The sequence below is a fragment of the Hoplias malabaricus genome, chromosome 8 (genome assembly GCF_029633855.1).
Source record: "Hoplias malabaricus isolate fHopMal1 chromosome 8, fHopMal1.hap1, whole genome shotgun sequence".
In the NCBI taxonomy this organism is placed as follows: domain Eukaryota; kingdom Metazoa; phylum Chordata; class Actinopteri; order Characiformes; family Erythrinidae; genus Hoplias; species Hoplias malabaricus.
Genome location: NC_089807.1, coordinates 755713 through 777325, shown reverse-complemented (window position 1 = coordinate 777325; position 21613 = coordinate 755713). Strand labels below are relative to the sequence as shown.

The 21613-nt window shown below is 47.6% G+C and overlaps 1 protein-coding gene across 2 annotated transcripts in view; it reads left to right on the top strand.

The window, feature by feature from the left end:
- Window positions 1-21365, top strand: part of LOC136706170 (MAM domain-containing glycosylphosphatidylinositol anchor protein 1) — a 297644-nt gene extending 276279 nt beyond the window's left edge. For both annotated transcript variants that reach the window (XM_066680124.1, XM_066680125.1), the window contains exons 17-18: window positions 7350-7455; window positions 20413-21365. In XM_066680124.1, coding sequence (XP_066536221.1) covers window positions 7350-7455; window positions 20413-20510 — 204 coding nt within the window. In that variant the 3' untranslated portion in view covers window positions 20511-21365. The remainder of the gene's footprint in view (window positions 1-7349; window positions 7456-20412) is intronic.
- Window positions 21366-21613: the final 248 nt, after the last annotated feature.

Here is a 21613-nt window from a genome sequence, read left to right as displayed (position 1 = left end):
GGGTTCAGTGCCTTGCTCAAGGTCCCCCTCAGCTGTGGACTGTGGAGGAGGACAGTGCTGTTCCTTCACTCCCACCGCCCCCAGTTTTCCTGCTGCTCGTGGGAATCGAACCAACAACCTTCCAGTCCTAAGCCTTCTGCTCTCCCCATTAGGCCACGGCTGCCCACAGTTGAGGATGAGTTCAGATCCGGGGGGCGATGATTTCCTCGCTCTCAGAGCTGAGAGCTGTCAGTGATGTTGTTCTGATGAGGAGGGCTTTGATGAGACTCCAGGTTCTCTCTTCTCACTCAAGTGGCTTAGCTAACATCTGTATAAATATTGAAATGACTTCTGGGAGTCCTGGAGTGCTTCTCTGCCCTTATAACCCTCCTTTCATCTAAAGAGATGGCTCTCTAAAATATTGTCATTAAAAAGTGACAAGATACCACTTTGTTTTCTAATGAAACACCAATATTTTCAGCCTCAGCTGGTTCTCATCCAAAACACACAGGCGGGGGCAGATAACTCCTTTCTAAAAAGGCCAGTGTACAGCAAAATTTGGTGATTCTCCAACTCAAACATAGCTTCTATAAAAACCTGCCGATTAATGCACTGGGTTTATTTGAGTTGGAGAATCATCAGGTTTTAAGAGTGGAGTCATATTCCCCGGTCTACAGAAGGTTCATTAGTGGCTAGCAGTCACAAGCAGGGTCTGAACAAGCTGGGTGCAGAGCACAGGCATGCAGCCCTGTCCTGGACACTCAGAAACAAAGCAATGGTCAGAGACAGACAAGGCAGAAGGGACAAGGCTCATCACTCTTCCAAACTTGGACTTAGATTAAACAAAGAGCTCAGAAACTTTGGAGCCCTTAGCCCTGCAGCCCTCAAACACTTCTGTGATGTCACCAACATACTGTGAGGCATTCGAAGAGTGGAGGCTTGGGTGTGCTTTAGAGGCACTCTATTAAAGTCACTGTCCTGTCATTTTCAAACTACTGACCGTGATCTGAATGTGTGAAGCTGTGAAAAGAGAGATTTGGTCGTTTGAGATGTGTGAGGTCTGCCACACAACCAATCAGAGTTAGCAAAGTTTATACCCCTCCCAGCCTCTCTCACACTGCCCCCTTCTGATGGGTTTCTTTCAGCCTGCGGTGTTTAGGGCACTGGGCAGTGCACACTGTCAGAAAAACTGTGGTGGTACCCTCAAGAGTACACAAATTTAAAAGTGACGGTTCTACAAGGGTTCTTTAGTTAGAACCAAGGAAATGGTTCATATAGTGTGGTGTGTTCTCCCTGTGTCTGCGTGGGTTTCCTCTGGGTGACTGTCTGTGAGGAGTGTGGTGTGTTCTCCCTGTGTCTGTGTGGGTTTCCTCCGGGTGACTGTCTGTGAGGAGTGTGGTGTGTTCTCTCAGTGTCTGTGTGGGTTTCCTCCGGGTGACTGTCTGTGAGGAGTGTGGTGTGTTCTCCCTGTGTCTGTGTGGGTTTCCTCCGGGTGACTGTCTGTGAGGAGTGTGGTGTGTTCTCCCTGTGTCTGCGTGGGTTTCCTCCGGGTGACTGTCTGTGAGGAGTGTGGTGTGTTCTCCCTGTGTCTGTGTGGGTTTCCTCCGGGTGACTGTCTGTGAGGAGTGTGGTGTGTTCTCTCTGTGTCTGTGTGGGTTTCCTCCGGGTGACTGTCTGTGAGGAGTGTGGTGTGTTCTCTCTGTGTCTGCGTGGGTTTCCTCCGGGTGACTGTCTGTGAGGAGTGTGGTGTGTTCTCCCTGTGTCTGTGTGGGTTTCCTCCGGGTGACTGTCTGTAGGGAGTGTGGTGTGTTCTCCCTGTGTCTGCGTGGGTTTCCTCCGGTGCTCCGTTTTCCTTCCACGCTCCAAAAACACACGTTGGTAGGTGGATTGGAGACTCAAAAGTGTCCGTAGGTGTGAGTGTGTGAGTGAATGTGTGTGTTGCCCTGTGAAGGACTGGTGCCCCCTCCAGGGTGTGTTCCCGTCTTGTGCCCAATGATTCCAGAGAGGCCCTGCCGCCCTGAACTGGATAAGGGTTACAGACAATGAATGAATTAGTTAAATGTAGTGTCATGATCATTTTGCAGTAAAGACATAATATTCAGTAAAAGACATAATTATCTGGGAAGTGAACAGCTAATTTCTAGATCTAAAAGTGTACAGAAGGGCCATTGCATAGAAAAACTAAAAATGTAACCCATATCCTATGTCTTTTAAAATACTGAGACCCCTCATAGTGTCTCCTACTCTAAAACTCTAAAGCTCTGAAGCCAGACAGCAAGACTGTGACATTTGAAGCTTCACTGCGGACAACTTCACTCGAGGCACCGTCAGTGCTCAGATGGACTCACTTAAGGTGGACATTTGTGGAAAAATTGACTCCATTTCACAGAGCTTGCTTTTCAACATCACATCTTCTTGACAAAAAAGTGGGGCTCAACTCTCCCCTGCTCCTCCCCTCTCTCTATGCTGTTCACACACATGGAATGCACCTCATTGCTGATTGGCTGCACTAATGTTTTGCTGTTTAGACCGAGCCACTTTGTGTGTATCCTGTTTACAGAGCTAGGGCTGTGAGCACAAACTGTGCACAAACTCTGTTCTCTGTTTGAGAGCCGTGAAGAATCTGTCCCTCCCTCCGACTGAGGGGGAGAAGCATGTTTCTCAAACACATCATCAATCTTAACAGTCTAACCTCAGGAAGACGAGAGAGTGCAGAGTATTGCACTAGGGGCATTCTGAAACCCTTAATGTGGCTCGATGGGTAAAGCAGACCCTTGCAGCTGACTGTTGTGACCACGGCTCTGCTATCGCTGAGGCTTCACCCAGCAGCTCTGCGGGGGTCATGCAAGAAGCAGGTAGGGTAGCCCCACCCACTGCCAAATCAGCATATATTTGCATGTTGTTCAGTCTGAAAATGAAATTGAAAACCGGAAAAAGAAAACACAAAGTGGAAAATGAAAAAGAAATCGGCAGTAGGTGGCGCTTTTCTTTTTCATTTATAATTTGTCAGTGAAAACGCCTACAGAGCTGACAACAGAATCTTAAACCGTCACTTTAATTGTGTCCAATTTGTTGCATACTGCAGTTGAAAATTAAAACCTAAATACATTTAATTTTCATTTTAATCCTGACACTTATTATCCAGTTCATGAAGAGAAAGCCAAAGTGTTGTTGGTGGTGGAATTTTCTTTTCCTTGTTAGCTTTTTTATTTTAGATTTGACCATGATATTCCAGTCGGACAGTCAGTCATTCACTCAGTCAGTCATTCAGTCAGTCAATCACTCAGTCATTCATTCATTCAGTCAGTCAGTCACTCAGTCAGTCAGTCACTCAGCCTGTCACTCAGTCAGTCAGTCACTCAGTCAGTCAGTCACTCAGCCTGTCACTCAGTCAGTCATTCACTCAGTCAGTCAGTCACTCAGCCTGTCACTCAGTCATTCACTCAGTCAGTCAGTCACTCAGTCATTCACTCAGTCAGTCAGTCACTCAGCCTGTCACTCAGTCAGTCAGTCACTTAGTCAGTAAGTTACTCAGTCACTCGGTCAGTCACTCGGTCAGTCACTCGGTCAGTCAGTCAGTCACTCAGTCAGTCAGTCAGTCAGTCAATCAGTCACTCACTCAGTCAGTCAGTCACTCCCTCAGTCAGACAGTCAGTCAGTCAATCAGTCACTCATTCACTCACTCAGTCAGTCAGTCACTCCCTCAGTCAGACAGTCAGTCAGTCACTCCCTCAGTCAGACAGTCAGTCAGTCAATCAGTCACTCACTCACTCACTCACTCACTCACTCTGTCAGACAGTCAGTCACTCCCTTAGTCAGACAGTCAGTCAGTCAATCAGTCACTCACTCAGTCAGACAGTCACTCCCTCAGTCAGTCAGTCAGACAGTCAGTCACTCCCTCAGTCAGACAGTCAGTCAATCAGTCACTCACTCACTCACTCACTCACTCAGTCAGTCACTCCCTCAGTCAGACAGTCAGTCAGTCAATCAGTCACTCACTCACTCACTCAGTCACTCCCTCAGTCAGACAGTCAGTCAGTCAATCAGTCACTCACTCACTCACTCACTTACTCACTCAGTCAGTCAGTCAGGCCCAGTAGGGGATGTCCTACAAGCATTATGTGCAAATGTAAATTATTTCTAGAACACTCTTTTAGTAATATAAGCACTAACTGTTGGAGATATTTGTGGTGAAGACTGAATTGTGTTGGAATTTAACTAAAAAAGGAATGTGGGATCATGCTGTTTGTGAATAGTGAATAGCCAAGTCTGAGTGATGGTGTGTAGCGGAGGTGTTGAAGAGAAAGAGGGTCTGGGTTGTACCCCCTTGGCTGTGTCATGTGCCCCCTCATCTAATTAGTGCTGTGTGTGTGTGTGTGTGTGTTTGTGTGTTTGTTCAGAGTCAATCGAAAGTTCCGTGGGAGCCTGTATCCATCGTCTGAATGTATTTCCATGTGAACGGGCCTCGTTATGCTCTGGTGTTTGACATCGCCATGATGTTTTCACCGTCTCGTTCTCCTCCGCCTCGCAGCCAATTAACGGGCGAGAGAGTCTGACTTACAGCAGCACTCGCCGACGTGCTCGCACCCCTCAGCCAAATCAAATTAGCCCACCTCCTCACAAACCAGCAGCTCCATCTACTACCAACTGCTGACACACACACACACACACTTCTCGCTCCTTCTTTTCTTCCTATATCTCTTTTAGTACTTCCTCCAATCTCTCATTTCTCTCTCTCGTTTTAGCCCTGTTCTGTCGCTCCATCTCCTCTTATTAAACCCCTCTATCCCTTTATGTCCTCTCTATATGTTCTGTCTCTCACCTCCTGTTTATATCTAAATATCCCTCTTTTCTCCATATCTCCCTCTGTCTCATGTTTTTTCCCACTTTCTGCTTTCATTTTGACACACACCTCTCTATTACACTCTCTTTTCTTTCTCTCTCTCTCTCATTATTCAGAATGTCCCTCTCACTCGGAGAGAGATGTTTGTCTGGATTAACTGAAGGGTCTTGAGGAATGTGGCAGCTTTTGTGTGTGTGTGTCTCCACAGACACTTTGTGGGTGTAATTGGATTGGCTTTAGAGCTCAGAGGTCAGGAGTGTTTGTGGTGTGTACAACAGGGGTCAGGAGGCTTGACCTTGGCCTTGTCTCTGCTTCCTGAGAGCCCTTAACAAGACGAGGCCACATCCCCTCCACTTAGTCTCCTGCATACAAATACCATATAAACACTGGCTCTCTCTCTCTGTCTCTCTGTCTCTCGCCCCCTCCCTCTGTGTGTGTCTCTCTCTCTCCCTCTCACTCCCTCTCTCTCGCCCTCTCTCTCACTCCCCCCTCTCTCTCTCTCCCTCTCTCCCTCCCACTGTGTGTCTCCCTCTCCCTCTCTCTCTGTCTCTCTTTTTAGACTCTTCCCTCTGTCTCTCTCTCTCTCTCTCTCACACACACACACACACACTTTATTGGAGCAGCCATTATGAAAACAATATTGCCAAAACATTACAGTGAGAAACAGGCAGGTAGTGTCTCTGTCACTCAGCTCCAGGGACCTGGGACTCAAAAGTGTCAGAGGTGTGAGAGTGTGAGAGAATGTGTGAGTGTGTGTTGCCCTGTGGAGGATAGACCTGGGCAGGAGGCTTTACCTCTGTATCTGGCTTTGGTGAAATCTAGACTTGTGCTTGAGTTGAGGATTTACAAAGCCATGAATAATTTAGAGGTGTTTGAAGGGGAGTGGTGGTGGGATTTTTTCTGAACTCTGGAGGGAGAGCTGGCCCTTCACGGTTAAAAATGTTTCAGGTTAATATTTTCAAATGTATGTTTATAAGATTATGGTTTGGTTTCTGGTATTTATCTCTCTCTCTCTCTCTCTCACCCACACAGTGTATTTATTTGTTTATTTTTAATAACGTTATTAACATGAACTGTAATTTTACAACAATTTTCCCAAAGTAATCAAAGAAGGTTTGTCTCTCTTTCTCTCAAAGCTTCTTTTTTCTTCCATGATCTAGTGTTTCTGTGTGTGTGTGTGTGTGTGTGTGTGTGTGTGTATTTGTGTGTGTGTGTGTGTGTGTATGTGGTGGGTGATGCCACATTACTTTAGGATATAGTAAAGGCTGTGTGTGTGTGTGTTTCTGTGTGTGTGTGTGGGTGTGTGTGTGTCCTAACGTAATTAAGCTGTCAGTCAAAGCGTCCGGGTCATGGCACCACGGCTCGGAACGAAGTGAAATAGAAGAGGAAGAGGAGTTTACTGAAGGAGAACTGTAGCACTGCTATGAGGAAGATGACACACACACACACACACACACACACACACACACACATACACACACACACAAATGAGCAACATATCTCTTGCTCCAAACATCAGGATAAAGGTTAAATCCTTATGTTTAACACTTTATCACCAGGAGTCAGTGTTGACACTGTACCCTTCAGGATGATTACATAGTTAAGGAATGAACTATATATTATAACACTTTTATTACATTATACATTAAACTCTGAGGAGACTGAGAACTGAGGCGTGTGCAGTTTGGGGGAAAAAGCTTTGATGTCACTGCTATCTAACAACAGCCTTTCAGTAATCTCCCTTATGCGACTGAATATGGGGGCTGGGAATGAATGAGGGGCTGGGACTGGATGAGGGGGCTGGGGCTGGTGCTAGATGCTGGGCCTGGATGAGGGAGCTGGGGCCTGGATGAGGGAGCTGGGGCAGGATGAGGGAGCTGGGGCTGGTGCTAGATCAGGGGTGGGCAATCTTATCCGCAAAGGGCCAGTGTGGCTGCTGGTTTTTGTTCCAACCAACTAGGAGGTCACATGATCATTTGTTTTACTCAAGCCAACTAATTAAAGGAGTGAAATCAGGTGTGCTTGAGCCTGAATGGACTTAAATCCAGCAGCCACACCGGCCCTTTGCGGATAAGATTGCCCACCCCTGTGCTAGATGCTGGGCCTGGATGAGGGAGCTGGGGCTGATGAGGGAGCTGGGGCCAGGGCTGGATGTGGGAAATTTTGAACACTTAATTTCCCAGTATTTATTTTATTCCCTATTATTTGTTTCATTATATTAGTACTAATAATCTAGTTAATTATTTTAACTGGAGAAACAAGCAGTGGATGGGAGTTTGGATCCATGAGACGCTGACGAGGCGAGCACTGCTGGTCATTATACAATTTTCCTCTGACCGTTCTGAGAGGAAACAATAGTAAACACTTATCTTCAAAGTAAAAGTCTCTCAGCGCTGCCTCCTCAGCTGAGCATGACTCTGATGCAACTTTATGCTGAATGAGGGTCTCAGGTGGTCCTTTAAAGGGAGCTGCAGATTGTGACGTAAAAAGCTACATTTTGAATAAATGACGCTGTATTGTATTTCAGGTGGTCTTTGAGGGAGTGCGGGGAGATGGCTTTGAGGGGGACATCGCCATTGACGAAGTTTCGGTTACCAAAGGGAAATGTACACAGGAGAAACCGCCGGAAACAGGTGAGGGCCACAAACAGCATCACTGCTGTGTGTGTGTGTGTGTGTGTGTGAGCTCTATAAAGAGTTGCAGAGACAGAACACATCCTCGCTACGGCTCTGAGAGAGAGAGGGCACCTGACCAGAGAAGCACTGCTATCCATCACATATTCATCTCCTAGAGAAAGAGGTACAGAGAGAGAGAAAGAGTGAAGCCCCTTCTATGTGCTTGTGGGAGTGGGAACCCCTCCTTCACCCTTCCTCCAGAGCATCAAGCCTGGCACAGGAGGCTTTGAAAATGGGCAAGAGCAGGTCTCTGAGAGAGAGAGAGAGAGAGAGAGAGAGAGAGAAAGGGCACCTGTCCAGAGAGCCATCACCACCCATCACCCACCCATTCTTATCTCCTAGAGAGAGAGAGATAGAGACCGACCCCAGTGTCTGTGTCTACCTGTTGCTCTGCATACATCCCCTTTCCCTCTGTTCTTCAATGGTTATGACCCCCACATAGCAGGTATAATTTGGGTGGTGCAGAATTGCTGTGTCTGATCCAGTCGTACCAGAGCAACACAATGGGCATTAAAGAACAGAGCGAATGGGGTAAATAATGTATGTCCAGGGTAAAACCACAGGGAACAGACCGTACACTCACTCAGAAATGTCTCACAGGGTTGAATCAGAAGGGCAGGGGAGCAGTGCACCTGACAGAGCTTGTAACATTAGGAATTCCTGACAAATAAACATACAGTTGGTTACCATGGGCACCAGCTGAGCTTGATAACCCAGGACTCTTTATTGTCTGGCTGATAAAAGGTTGCACTCGGTGACTAACTGCAGTCGGGGCTTCTTCCTAGAATTAATATATCGCTCATTAAATATTTATACAGTTTTCAGAGAAAGCATTAGATGTATGAAAGAGATCACTGAGGATGTTATGGGCAACTCTGAAGTATGTTAGAGAATATGGAGGACGTTGTGGACGACAGTGAGTTGAGTTAGAGACTGTGGAGGACATTGGGGATGACTGTGAGGTGTGTTAGAGAATATGGAGGACGTTGTGGATGACTGTGAGTTGTGTTAGAGACTGTGGAGGATGTTGTGGATGACTGTGGCGTGTGTTATAGACTGTGGATGATGTTGTGGATGACTGTGAGTTGTGTTAGAGACTGTGGAGGATGTTGTGGATGGCTGTGAGGTGTGTTAGAGACTGTGGAGGATGTTGGGGACGACTGTGAGGTGTGTTACAGTCTGTGGAGGGTGTTAGGGATGACTTTGAAGTGTGTTAGAGACTGTGGAGGATGTTGGGGATGACTGTGAGGTTTGTTAGAGACTGTGGAGGATGTTGGGGATGACTGTGAGATTTGTTAGAGACTGTGGAGGATGTTGGGGATGACTATGAAGTGTGTTAGAGACTGTGGAGGATGTTGTGGATGACTGTGAGGTTTGTTAGAGACTGTGGAGGATGTTGGGGATGACTGTGAGGTTTGTTAGAGACTGTGGAGGATGTTGGGGATGACTGTGAAGTGTGTTAGAGACTGTGGAGGATGTAGGGGATGACTGTGAAGTGTGTTACAGTCTGTGTAGGATGTTGGGGACGACTGTGAGTTGTGTTAGAGACTGTGGAGGATGTTGTGGATGACTGTGAGGTTTGTTAGAGACTGTGGAGGATGTTGGGGATGACTGTGAGGTTTGTTAGAGACTGTGGAGGATGTTGGGGATGACTGTGAGGTTTGTTAGAGACTGTGGAGGATGTTGGGGATGACTGTGAAGTGTGTTAGAGACTGTGGAGGATGTAGGGGATGACTGTGAAGTGTGTTACAGTCTGTGGAGGATGTTGGGGACGACTGTGAGTTGTGTTAGAGACTGTGGAGGATGTTGGGGATGACTGTGAAGTGTGTTAGAGACTGTGGAGGATGTAGGGGATGACTGTGAGGTGTGTTACAGTCTGTGGAGGATGTTGGGGACAACTGTGAGGTGTGTTACAGTCTGTGGAGGGTGTTGGGGACGACTGTGAGGTGTGTTACAGTCTGTGGAGGGTGTTGGGGACGACTGTGAGGTGTGTTACAGTCTGTGGAGGGTGTTGGGGACGACTGTGAGGCGTGTTACAGTCTGTGGAGGGTGTTGGGGACGACTGTGAGGTGTGTTACAGTCTGTGGAGAGTGTTGGGGACGACTGTGAGGTGTGTTACAGTCTGTGGAGGATGTTGGGGATGACTGTGAGGCGTGTTATAGTCTGTGGAGGATGTTGGGGATGACTGTGAGGCGTGTTACAGTCTGTGGAGGATGTTGGGGATGACTGTGAGGCGTGTTACAGTCTGTGGAGGATGTTGGGGACGACTGTGAGGCATGTTACTGTCTGTGGAGGGTGTTGGGGATGACTGTGAAGTGTGTTACAGTCTGTGGAGGATGTTGGGCATGACTGTGAAGTGTGTTAGAGACTGTGGAGGATGTTGGGGATGACTGTGAAGTGTGTTAGAGACTGTGGAGGATGTTGGGGACGACTGTGAAGTGTGTTAGAGACTGTGGAGGATGTTGGGGACGACTGTGAAGTGTGTTAGAGACTGTGGAGGATGTTGGGGATGACTGTGAGGCGTGTTAGAGACTGTGGAGGATGTTGGGGATGACTGTGAAGCGTGTTAGAGACTGTGGAGGATGTTGTGGACGACTGTGAGGCGTGTTACAGTCTGTGGAGGATGTTGGGGATGACTGTGAAGTGTGTTAGAGACTGTGGAGGATGTTGGGGACGACTGAGTTGTGTTACAGTCTGTGGAGGGTGTTGGGGATGACTGTGAGGCGTGTTAGAGACTGTGGAGGATGTTGTGGACGACTGTGAGGCGTGTTACAGTCTGTGGAGGATGTTGGGGATGACTGTGAAGTGTGTTAGAGACTGTGGAGGATGTTGTGTACGACTGTGAGGCGTGTTACAGTCTGTGGAGGATGTTGGGGATGACTGTGAAGTGTGTTAGAGACTGTGGAGGATGTTGGGGACGACTGAGTTGTGTTACAGTCTGTGGAGGGTGTTGGGGACGACTGTGAGGTGTGTTACAGTCTGTGGAGGGTGTTGGGGACGACTGTGAGGTGTGTTACAGTCTGTGGAGGGTGTTGGGGACGACTGTGAGGTGTGTTACAGTCTGTGGAGGATGTTGTGGACGACTGTGAGGCGTGTTACAGTCTGTGGAGGGTGTTGGGGATGACTGTGAGGCGTGTTACAGTCTGTGAAGGGGGTTGGGGACGACTGTGAGGCGTGTTACAGTCTGTGGAGGGTGTTGGGGATGACTGTGAGGTGTGTTACAGTCTGTGGAGGGTGTTGGGGATGACTGTGAGGTGTGTTACAGTCTGTGGAGGGTGTTGGGGATGACTGTGAGGTGTGTTACAGTCTGTGGAGGGTGTTGGGGATGACTGTGATGTGTGTTACAGTCTGTGGAGGATGTTGGGGATGAGTGTGAGGTGTGTTACAGTCTGTGGAGGATGTTGGGGATGAGTGTGAGGTGTGTTACAGTCTGTGGAGGGTGTTGGGGACGACTGTGAGGTTTGTTACATTATGTGGAGGGTGTTGGGGATGACTGTGAGGTGTGTTACAGTCTGTGGAGGGTGTTGGGGATGACTGTGAGTTGTGTTACAGTCTGTGGAGGGTGTTGGGGACGACTGTGAGGTGTGTTACAGTCTGTGGAGGGTGTTGGGGACGACTGTGAGGTGTGTTACAGTCTGTGGAGGGTGTTGGGGACGACTGTGAGGTGTGTTACAGTCTGTGGAGGGTGTTGGGGACGACTGTGAGGTGTGTTACAGTCTGTGGAGGGTGTTGGGGACGACTGTGAGGCGTGTTACAGTCTGTGGAGGATGTTGTGGACGACTGTGAGGCGTGTTACAGTCTGTGGAGGGTGTTGGGGATGACTGTGAGGCGTGTTACAGTCTGTGAAGGGGATTGGGGACGACTGTGAGGCGTGTTACAGTCTGTGGAGGGTGTTGGGGATGACTGTGAGGTGTGTTACAGTCTGTGGAGGGTGTTGGGGATGACTGTGAGGTGTGTTACAGTCTGTGGAGGGTGTTGGGGATGACTGTGATGTGTGTTACAGTCTGTGGAGGATGTTGGGGATGAGTGTGAGGTGTGTTACAGTCTGTGGAGGATGTTGGGGATGAGTGTGAGGTGTGTTACAGTCTGTGGAGGGTGTTGGGGACGACTGTGAGGTTTGTTACATTATGTGGAGGGTGTTGGGGATGACTGTGAGGTGTGTTACAGTCTGTGGAGGATGTTGGGGATGACTGTGAGGCGTGTTACAGTCTCTGGAGGATGTTGGGGACGACTGTGAGGCATGTTACTGTCTGTGGAGGGTGTTGGGGATGACTGTGAGGCGTGTTACAGTCTGTGGAGGATGTTGGGGATGACTGTGAGGCGTGTTACAGTCTGTGGAGGATTTTGGGGACGACTGTGAGGCATGTTACCGTCTGTGGAGGGTGTTGGGGATGACTGTGAAGTGTGTTACAGTCTGTGGAGGATGTTGGGCATGACTGTGAAGTGTGTTAGAGACTGTGGAGGATGTTGGGGATGACTGTGAAGTGTGTTAGAGACTGTGGAGGATGTTGGGGACGACTGTGAAGTGTGTTAGAGACTGTGGAGGATGTTGGGGACGACTGTGAAGTGTGTTAGAGACTGTGGAGGATGTTGGGGATGACTGTGAGGCGTGTTAGAGACTGTGGAGGATGTTGGGGATGACTGTGAAGCGTGTTAGAGACTGTGGAGGATGTTGTGGACGACTGTGAGGCATGTTACAGTCTGTGGAGGATGTTGGGGATGACTGTGAAGTGTGTTAGAGACTGTGGAGGATGTTGGGGACGACTGAGTTGTGTTACAGTCTGTGGAGGGTGTTGGGGATGACTGTGAGGCGTGTTAGAGACTGTGGAGGATGTTGTGGACGACTGTGAGGCGTGTTACAGTCTGTGGAGGATGTTGGGGATGACTGTGAAGTGTGTTAGAGACTGTGGAGGATGTTGTGTACGACTGTGAGGCGTGTTACAGTCTGTGGAGGATGTTGGGGATGACTGTGAAGTGTGTTAGAGACTGTGGAGGATGTTGGGGACGACTGAGTTGTGTTACAGTCTGTGGAGGGTGTTGGGGACGACTGTGAGGTGTGTTACAGTCTGTGGAGGGTGTTGGGGACGACTGTGAGGTGTGTTACAGTCTGTGGAGGGTGTTGGGGATGACTGTGAGGTGTGTTACAGTCTGTGGAGGATGTTGTGGACGACTGTGAGGCGTGTTACAGTCTGTGGAGGGTGTTGGGGATGACTGTGAGGCGTGTTACAGTCTGTGAAGGGGGTTGGGGACGACTGTGAGGCGTGTTACAGTCTGTGGAGGGTGTTGGGGACGACTGTGAGGTGTGTTACAGTCTGTGGAGGGTGTTGGGGATGACTGTGAGGTGTGTTACAGTCTGTGGAGGGTGTTGGGGATGACTGTGAGGTGTGTTACAGTCTGTGGAGGGTGTTGGGGATGACTGTGATGTGTGTTACAGTCTGTGGAGGATGTTGGGGATGAGTGTGAGGTGTGTTACAGTCTGTGGAGGATGTTGGGGATGAGTGTGAGGTGTGTTACAGTCTGTGGAGGGTGTTGGGGACGACTGTGAGGTTTGTTACATTATGTGGAGGGTGTTGGGGATGACTGTGAGGTGTGTTACAGTCTGTGGAGGGTGTTGGGGATGACTGTGAGTTGTGTTACAGTCTGTGGAGGGTGTTGGGGACGACTGTGAGGTGTGTTACAGTCTGTGGAGGGTGTTGGGGACGACTGTGAGGTGTGTTACAGTCTGTGGAGGGTGTTGGGGACGACTGTGAGGTGTGTTACAGTCTGTGGAGGGTGTTGGGGACGACTGTGAGGTGTGTTACAGTCTGTGGAGGGTGTTGGGGACGACTGTGAGGTGTGTTACAGTCTGTGGAGGGTGTTGGGGACGACTGTGAGGTGTGTTACAGTCTGTGAAGGATGTTGTGGACGACTGTGAGGCGTGTTACAGTCTGTGGAGGGTGTTGGGGATGACTGTGAGGCGTGTTACAGTCTGTGAAGGGGATTGGGGACGACTGTGAGGCGTGTTACAGTCTGTGGAGGGTGTTGGGGATGACTGTGAGGTGTGTTACAGTCTGTGGAGGGTGTTGGGGATGACTGTGAGGTGTGTTACAGTCTGTGGAGGGTGTTGGGGATGACTGTGATGTGTGTTACAGTCTGTGGAGGATGTTGGGGATGAGTGTGAGGTGTGTTACAGTCTGTGGAGGATGTTGGGGATGAGTGTGAGGTGTGTTACAGTCTGTGGAGGGTGTTGGGGACGACTGTGAGGTTTGTTACATTATGTGGAGGGTGTTGGGGATGACTGTGAGGTGTGTTACAGTCTGTGGAGGGTGTTGGGGATGACTGTGAGGTGTGTTACAGTCTGTGGAGGGTGTTGGGGACGACTGTGAGGTTTTTTTACATTATGTGGTGGGTGTTGGGGATGACTGTGAGGTGTGTTACAGTCTGTGGAGGATGTTGGGGATGACTGTGAGGTGTGTTACAGTCTGTGGAGGGTGTTGGGGATGACTGTGAGGTGTGTTACAGTCTGTGGAGGGTGTTGGGGATGACTGTGAGGTGTGTTACAGTCTGTGGAGGCTGTCCTGGACGACTGAGGTACGGTAGAGACTGTGGAGGATGTACAGTCTGTACATGTTCTCACACACAATGATGAAAACTAGTGTAAAGCAGGTGTCTTTCCACTGGCAATGAAACCTGAGGGCTTTAAAGAGCCCTTAAAGCTGCTTCTTCTGGTTTATTTTGTGTATGAAGGAACTTATTAAAAGTGTAATAATATTACGTGATAATTGTGATATTTTGATGATTAAAACATAAATTAAATATGAGGCGCTCCTCCTTGTGGACTCCTCCAGCTGTAGTCTGGCAGTGCATGTTTGTGCATTTTGAGGGAGTGGTTTTGGAAGGACGGCAGCACGGAGGGGTTAGGATTTTTGTTGGATGCTTTCAGAAACTTGCTGCTGTCTACAGAATGACCCACTCCAGCTTTATGTGTTGTCCATGAGAAGAATGTGGAGTAGAATAAAATGTCCAATGATGAATCAGGGAAGTTGGCCTAATGCACCTTTTACAAAATGACTCCTGCTTCATTGCCTGTAGTAAAGTTGATGGCAGCAGACCAATCAAAGATGGAAATCTCAGCCAAGCTCGTCAAATATTTATGATCCGCCTCACCTCCAAAATCACCTCATCAGAAAAAACGAGGCACAAAAGGAACAATGAGTGAGGTCTTGAATTCATCCCCTGAATAATTCAAGCAGCTTATACAGGACAGAATGGAGGGAGGGCGGCACCGCAGAAAGAAGTCTTTAACTCAGGTACTTACCTATTAAACAAACAGTCCCAGCTCTTTAATCTGATTGGCTGAACCATTCCGAATACTCGTGTACACTCACTTTGTATCTTCTATCATAATTTCTTAATCCTAATCATTTACTAAACCTTTACTCCCAGGGAAAGGTTTAGATCTCTTTCTGCTCACTTCTGCCCCTCGATAATCAACCACACCTGCGTTAATCTCAGAGATGCATTAACCATGGTATCTCTGTCTGTGGTTATGGTCCCAAACACTGTCCACAGTCATGTCAGACTTAAGTGTTAGTTTAAAACATTGCCTGCTGTGGCTCGTCGGTTCCTGCCGTACATTTCCCTTAATCCCTGGCACATGTCAGAAGTGAAGGGCAGGAGTAGAAGCGGTGTGGTGGACCCAGTGATGTTTCTGGACAAATTGAAGTAAGAGGTTTCTCTGATTTCTTGCTCTGCTGTTTCCAGACGCTGTAAATATTAGGGCTGTCCCGAGTACCAGTTTTAAGGCTCTGGAACTTCAGCAGTGAGATTTAACAAATATTCGAAGTTTTGCCCCAGGGTGAGGGGTCTGAGAAAGTCAATAAGAAAATCTACATTTAACGTCTATCTGCTTTAAAATCCCAATCCCCAGGCTGCTTTCCTTACAGCATGACTTTCCTCGCCAGCCTCTCTTAAGGGCACAGCACATGTAGCTGTTAGCCAGCACTTTGTGGATGTAACAGTCTGTCTGCAGGTACGAAGCTGATGGAATCAACTGCAGTGTCTCCACGCTATGTTGTGTGTAGTTCAGTATTTTAAAGAAAAGACATGTATTGTTAAGCTGTTTTAGGTTCATGTTTCCTGGAGCACAGCAGAGGGCTTTGTTATTAGCTGTTAGCTCTGGAGAGTATGTGTTATTCTTCTCACTGTGCTTTGAAGAGTTTTCAGGAAATTAAAAACAAACCTGCATTATAGAGTGTAATTCAAGCCAAAAATGCTTTGCAAAGTGCTGTAATGTTTGAGGTTTTTAAGTTCACTTTTATCAATATCCTTCATTTGGAAAAGGAAAAGAGAAAGAAAAAGAAAAAAAAAAACAATGAAAGTTAATATCAGAATCTGAAAATTAAAAGGTAGACAAATATTTGCGTCCAAAACATTGATGACCTGGTTACATTGTGACATATTGCCTTTGATACGTGCCTCAAACAAAGTTTGATTAGGTGTAGCTTCATGTCTTTAGGAGATAAATTCTGCCAAAATTAAAAATGAAATTAAATAATCTGAGGAACAGCACAGTGGTGCAGCAGGTAGTGTCTCTGTCACAGCTCCAGGGTCCTGGAGGTTGTGGGTTTGGGTCTTGCTCTGAGTGACTGTCTGTGAGGAGTGTGGTGTGTTCTCCCTGTGTCTGCGTGGGTTTCCTCCGGGTGACTGTCTGTGAGGAGAGTGGTGTGTTCTCTCTGTGTCTGCGTGGGTTTCCTCCGGGTGACTGTCTGTGAGGAGTGTGGTGTGTTCTCTCTGTGTCTGTGTGGGTTTCCTCCAGGTGACTGTCTGTGAGGAGTGTGGTGTGTTCTCCCTGTGTCTGCGTGGGTTTCCTCCGGGTGACTGTCTGTGAGGAGTGTGGTGTGTTCTCTCTGTGTCTGTGTGGGTTTCCTCCGGGTGCTCCGGTTTCCTCCCACGCTCCAAAAACACATCTTCGTAGGTGGATTGGAGGTTCAAAAGTGTCCGTAAGTGTGAATGAGTGAGTGAATGTGTGTCACTGTGATGGACTGGTGCCCCCTCCAGGGTGTGTTCCTGCCTTGTGCCCAGTGATTCTGTGTAGGCTCCGGACCCACCGCAGCCCTGAACTGGATAAGGGTTACAGACAATGAATGAATGACTGAAATAACTTAATTTTTCACTCAAGCATGGGTCGGCACTGACAAAATTAATATTAAAAAACCTTTATGTCATTTCATTTTCAAAATGCTGGTATGCTGGTATTTCATGGTGAAATCCAAAACGAAAAAGCTCCAATTCAAGCACTACTTTGGCTTTGCTTTTTCTTCATGAACTGCATAATGCATAACTGCATAAATCTCCCCTTCATCAAAGTGCGTCTCTGGATCCAGGAGAGACCGTCCATGCTCTGGAGCATTGCTTGGACTTGAACTTAGTCTTAGTGAGAGTTCAGTGCGTAGTCCAGTGGAGGACTTGTCACAGTCAACCCTCTGTGTCCTGTTTGGACTTCTCTTTCTCTCCTTGGTCATGTGTGTTGGTTTATGTTTCTCCACCTTTACACATAAACCCGACCACATCCCACAGAACTGATCCCCACAGCTCAGGACAGCACCCTTCAGAGTGAAGAACACAGGAACCGTGTTCTCAGCAGAGGAGAGAATCCAGGAGGGCAAATTACCCATTCAGATCCATCATTGTGAAGGGTCACTCAGTCATTCAGTGCTCCAGCTTTCAACCTCAGCAGCCGCATGAGAGGTCAGAGAGAGAGAGAGAGAGAGAGAGAGAGAGAGAGAGAGAGAGAGACAAACTGTGTGTGTTACCCCCTTGAGGCTTCACAGTACTGTTTCTCAGGATGCACACTGAACATTCACAAGAGCCAGAAGACAAATCACCTGCTCCTCTTCTCGTTTCTCCAACTCTCTCCTTATTTCTCCTATTTTCTCTTCTCATTCTCCTCTTCTCTTCAGTTTTCTCCTCTTTTCTCATCTCCTCTCCTCTCTTCTCATTTCTCCTCTTCTCTTGACTTTTCTCCTTTTATCTTATTTTCTCTTCTCATTTCTCATCTCCTCTCCTCTTCAGTGTTCTCTTATTTTCTCTTCTCATTCCTCATCTTCTCTCTTCTCTTCTTCTCATTTCTCCTCTTCTCTTCACTTTTCTCCTCTTTTCTCATCTCATTTCTCATTTTGTCTCTCCTCTTCTCATTTCTCCTCTTCACTTTTCTCCTCTTTTCTCTTTTCATGTCTCATCTTCTCTCCTCTCCTATTCTTTTTTATCTGCTCATGTCATTTCTCTTCTCTCCGCTTCTCTTCTCATTTCTCCACTTTTCTTCTGTTTTCTCCTCTCTTCTCCCATCTGCTCTTCTATTCTTTTCTCCCCGACACCATGTACCCTCTCTGATGCTGGGTTCATTTTGAAGTAGACAGAGCACATGAAAGTTGGCTGGAGGCTTCAGGTCCAGAGCTCCACATCAAGAGGCTGTGGGCAGGACTGGATGTCCAGCTTTGAACCAGGCTGAGACGCCAGTGTGTGTGGAGTCCTCTAGCCCTGCAGTGCAGGTCTGATGTAGCTCCTTTATCTCCAACACTGCCTCCTGTGCCCGAGGAAGGCGTTTGACCTCAGGCTGGGAGCAGAGGACGTGGGACTGTGGGGTGAAAGTAGTCCAGCTGTTCTACTGTGTGTTAAACCAACCACAGGCATTTTTACCAGCATTACACTGCATTATTGCATTAACAGGAGTCTGAGAGGAAGTGTCTCAGAGGAAGCATATGCTCTCCACCTCCTCCAGGTAGAGGCAGTGTGTGAGACTGTGTGGGGCACAGGGTGAAGATGATGATATGGGGCTAGAACACCTTTACAGGTGGAGCTCCTTCACTCCTAAAAGGGCAGATCCATGGCTTCACTCCAAAGAGGGGAGCTTTATTGCCCCACTACCCCCTGCTAAGAGTACACTCTTAAAAATGCAAGTGCTACAAAGGTTCTTTGAGCGAAGCCATTGAAGAAGCACTTGTGGTTCCATAGGGTATTATTTTGCCGATATGTTTAAATGTGTAAAGAACCTTAAAACCAAGTGATTTTAAAGGTTCAAAATGCATAAAAATAGTGATGTCATGACAGTTTAACAGTGTAAATGTGTTTGTATAGATGTGTTTGGGTGTAAACAACATCATGGGGCGTCAGTCCTCTTATGAGGCACTTGAAGTTTTGAGTCCTGTCTCCTTATAACCCCCTCCACACTCGCAGTGCTCGGACACGGTCGCACTTTAAGCCCAGAAACACCAAACACTCTGCTTATCTGGCAAACCTTGTCACAATTCTGCAAGATAGCAAGCTGGTTTAAGGTGTCTGTCACCATACGACAGCATTTGTCCTGACATAGAGCGAAAGGATGGACGAGAGACGGAGAAGCTCCTCATTCCAAACAAAGCATGTGCAGCAACAGATGGACTCCAGCAGCACTGCTGTGTCTGATCCACAACACACACTAACACACCACCACGTCAGTGTCACTGCGGCGCTGAGAATGATCCACCACCACTGGGTCAAGCGGGAGAGTCTCTGAACTCTATCTCCTTCAAAGGTCCTTCAGACGTTAGGACAGAAACCGCAGACACTCCAGTTGCACTTTGATGAAACGGATGAATAAGAAGCTTTATTAGAAATGTATTGATTTACTGCCAGAGCAAGAAAACCCCTGATATAAACGTTATCGATCCCTTCAATAGAGAGCTACTCTGTATTTATTAGAGCCACATTGTTGGCAGTGTGCATGCATAATGTGCTGTCTGCGTTTGTGCAGTTACTGTACGAATGTGTGTGTGTGTGTGTGTGCGCATGCATGCAGAGGAATCTTTTAACCCCTAACCTATGCAGTAAAGCGCGTGTGTGAAGAAATGTGGATGAAGTATTGCTGTGAACTGACACAAACGTGTTTAGTTTGTACTTCATTTTTCCAGCGCGTCGCAGAGAGCCGGGAGCTTTATGGGAAGTCATTACTCATCATTACTGCTGAAACACAATGGCTTTTAATTGGTCTCTGGCTAGCCATTGGGGTCCCTGAGCTCGTAGTTATCTGGAGCTCAGAGTCTTTAATTCAGCAGATTGTTCCACTCGTTCGCCTGATGATGACACCCAGTGCAACCCATCATTTACAGCCATTATATCTGAAGCTCTGATGACCGTCCTGGGCTTCTCTGGGGTCACACTTCAGCAGCTCTAGAGTCTTTAAAAAATCCAGCGTAACACATCCCACATGTTTTATGAAAAAGCAAAGTTTCTTCTCAATCTCTCTCTCTCTCTCTTTCTAAATCTGGGTAGAACTTCAAAGCCCAGACCTTTAGTTATTAGACTCATGTGTCGCTTAAATAAAACATCACCCCCTGAAAAAATACCATCAGCTCAGAGCTAGCAGCTTTATTTTGTGGTGGTCTGTGCAGGCAAGGCCAGAGGTAGAGCTGTAGGGGGCGCTTTCAGGGGTTTGTTAAATGGGCTATATTGTACGCCTTTGCCATAAGGAAGCAGTTCTGTTTCTTAATGAAACGTCTGTGACCTGCTTTGGTCCAAACCCCACGAGCCCCACAGCAGTGTTCTCCCCCTGTGTAAACAGCCCTGTTCAGAACGCCCGCTTTCAGCACCTGTTCCTTTAAATGATAATGAGCCGCTCGCTGTTCACCCCAACCCCGAGCGCACAGCAGTGAGGAGCGAGGAGCAGAAGCTCTGGTTTTTAGCCGTTTTCTCTGAGTTTAACCTCGTCTGTGAGCTCTCACATAAACACGGGTCCAGCGCTGTGATTAGACAGACTCAGACGAGGGGGCGGGGCCATTCTAAAGTCTCTGCACTTGACGTCAGAAAGAACTTACAGTGGGAAAAACAGCAAAACAAAACAAAACAAAAGGGGAGTGGATTAAACGTGAAAGTTAATTATTCTCTGTTTTTTTTTTCCAGCTGTGCTTCCAGGATCAGCCCAAAGTCTTCTTCCTGCTCTTCTGAGCGCGCCGCTCCTCACTTCCGTGTGCCTCTGTGTCCTGCTCCTGACCAGATGATGGGCTACAGTCCTTTATGATCCCTCGCGCAGGTCGCCCCCAAGGCAGCAACCAGCACTGCCCAGAGTGCCCCCTCCCCGTCCTTCCTCTTCCCTCCATCTCAGTTCCTTTCCTTTGATTTATTTATTCACATCTGACCTCATTTCTCCCCGTCAACCCTGCTTTATCTCCCTCAGTCTTTGTTTCTATTGCTATCTTCTGCTTCATCGAATTTAGCATTTAGTGTTTGGCTTCTACGACCTGCAGCTTCATTTTAAACTCAACCATTCTCTGTGTTACCATCCCATCCCTCTAGGTTTGGTTTTTCTCTAGGTTTGTTAACCACAACCACCCCCTCCACTCATCATCCTACCTCTGCACTCCCTTTCTATGTCTCCGACACACCAAAGTGTCAACTACGCTACCAAAGATGATGGCGGTTCCTCAGACAAAGAGAAAGTAGGGGTCAAAATGGGGCATAAGTGGAAAAAATAAAAGCCCAGGGCAACTCATCTCTCCCCTTAGACTGAATGTAAGGTTGAGTGTGTGGACTAAAGCAAGGTAAACTGGACCGAGATGAGTCAACCTCACGTTTGACCGATTCTGAAGACCTGAAAGGACCGGAGTCTGTACATTTACATGTATATGCTATTATCACATACGTATCAACAACAGAACGCAGAGTGGACGAAACCTGCGACCCCTCAGACTGCGATAAAGTTAAATTAAAGAAGCACAAGTTTATACACTGTTTTGTAATCCTTTTTGTTCCCCCCTTGTGGTATGTTGTCCATCGGCAAATGTGCTGTATGCCTTGTCCATTGGCTTAATTTCCAAGATACGTTTCCTATCCTGCTGCTGACATTGTCCACTTAGTGGAACAGTGGTCAAAGAGAGAACTTTACATCCCTCTTCCAGGGTTGTGAGTTACGATGGGAAACATCTGCTCTTCGCTCATCATCTTCCAGGTCTGAGTACAGTACAGTAGAGAAGAGGGAACGACAATGGGTTATACCACATGAGGGACATTTGGCTGGGTTTCTAAGTGCACTGACCACCTGCTAATTAAGGACAACAGGAATGGGTATCTCTGCCATGCCAAAGGAAGGACAGGAAGTCTTTCT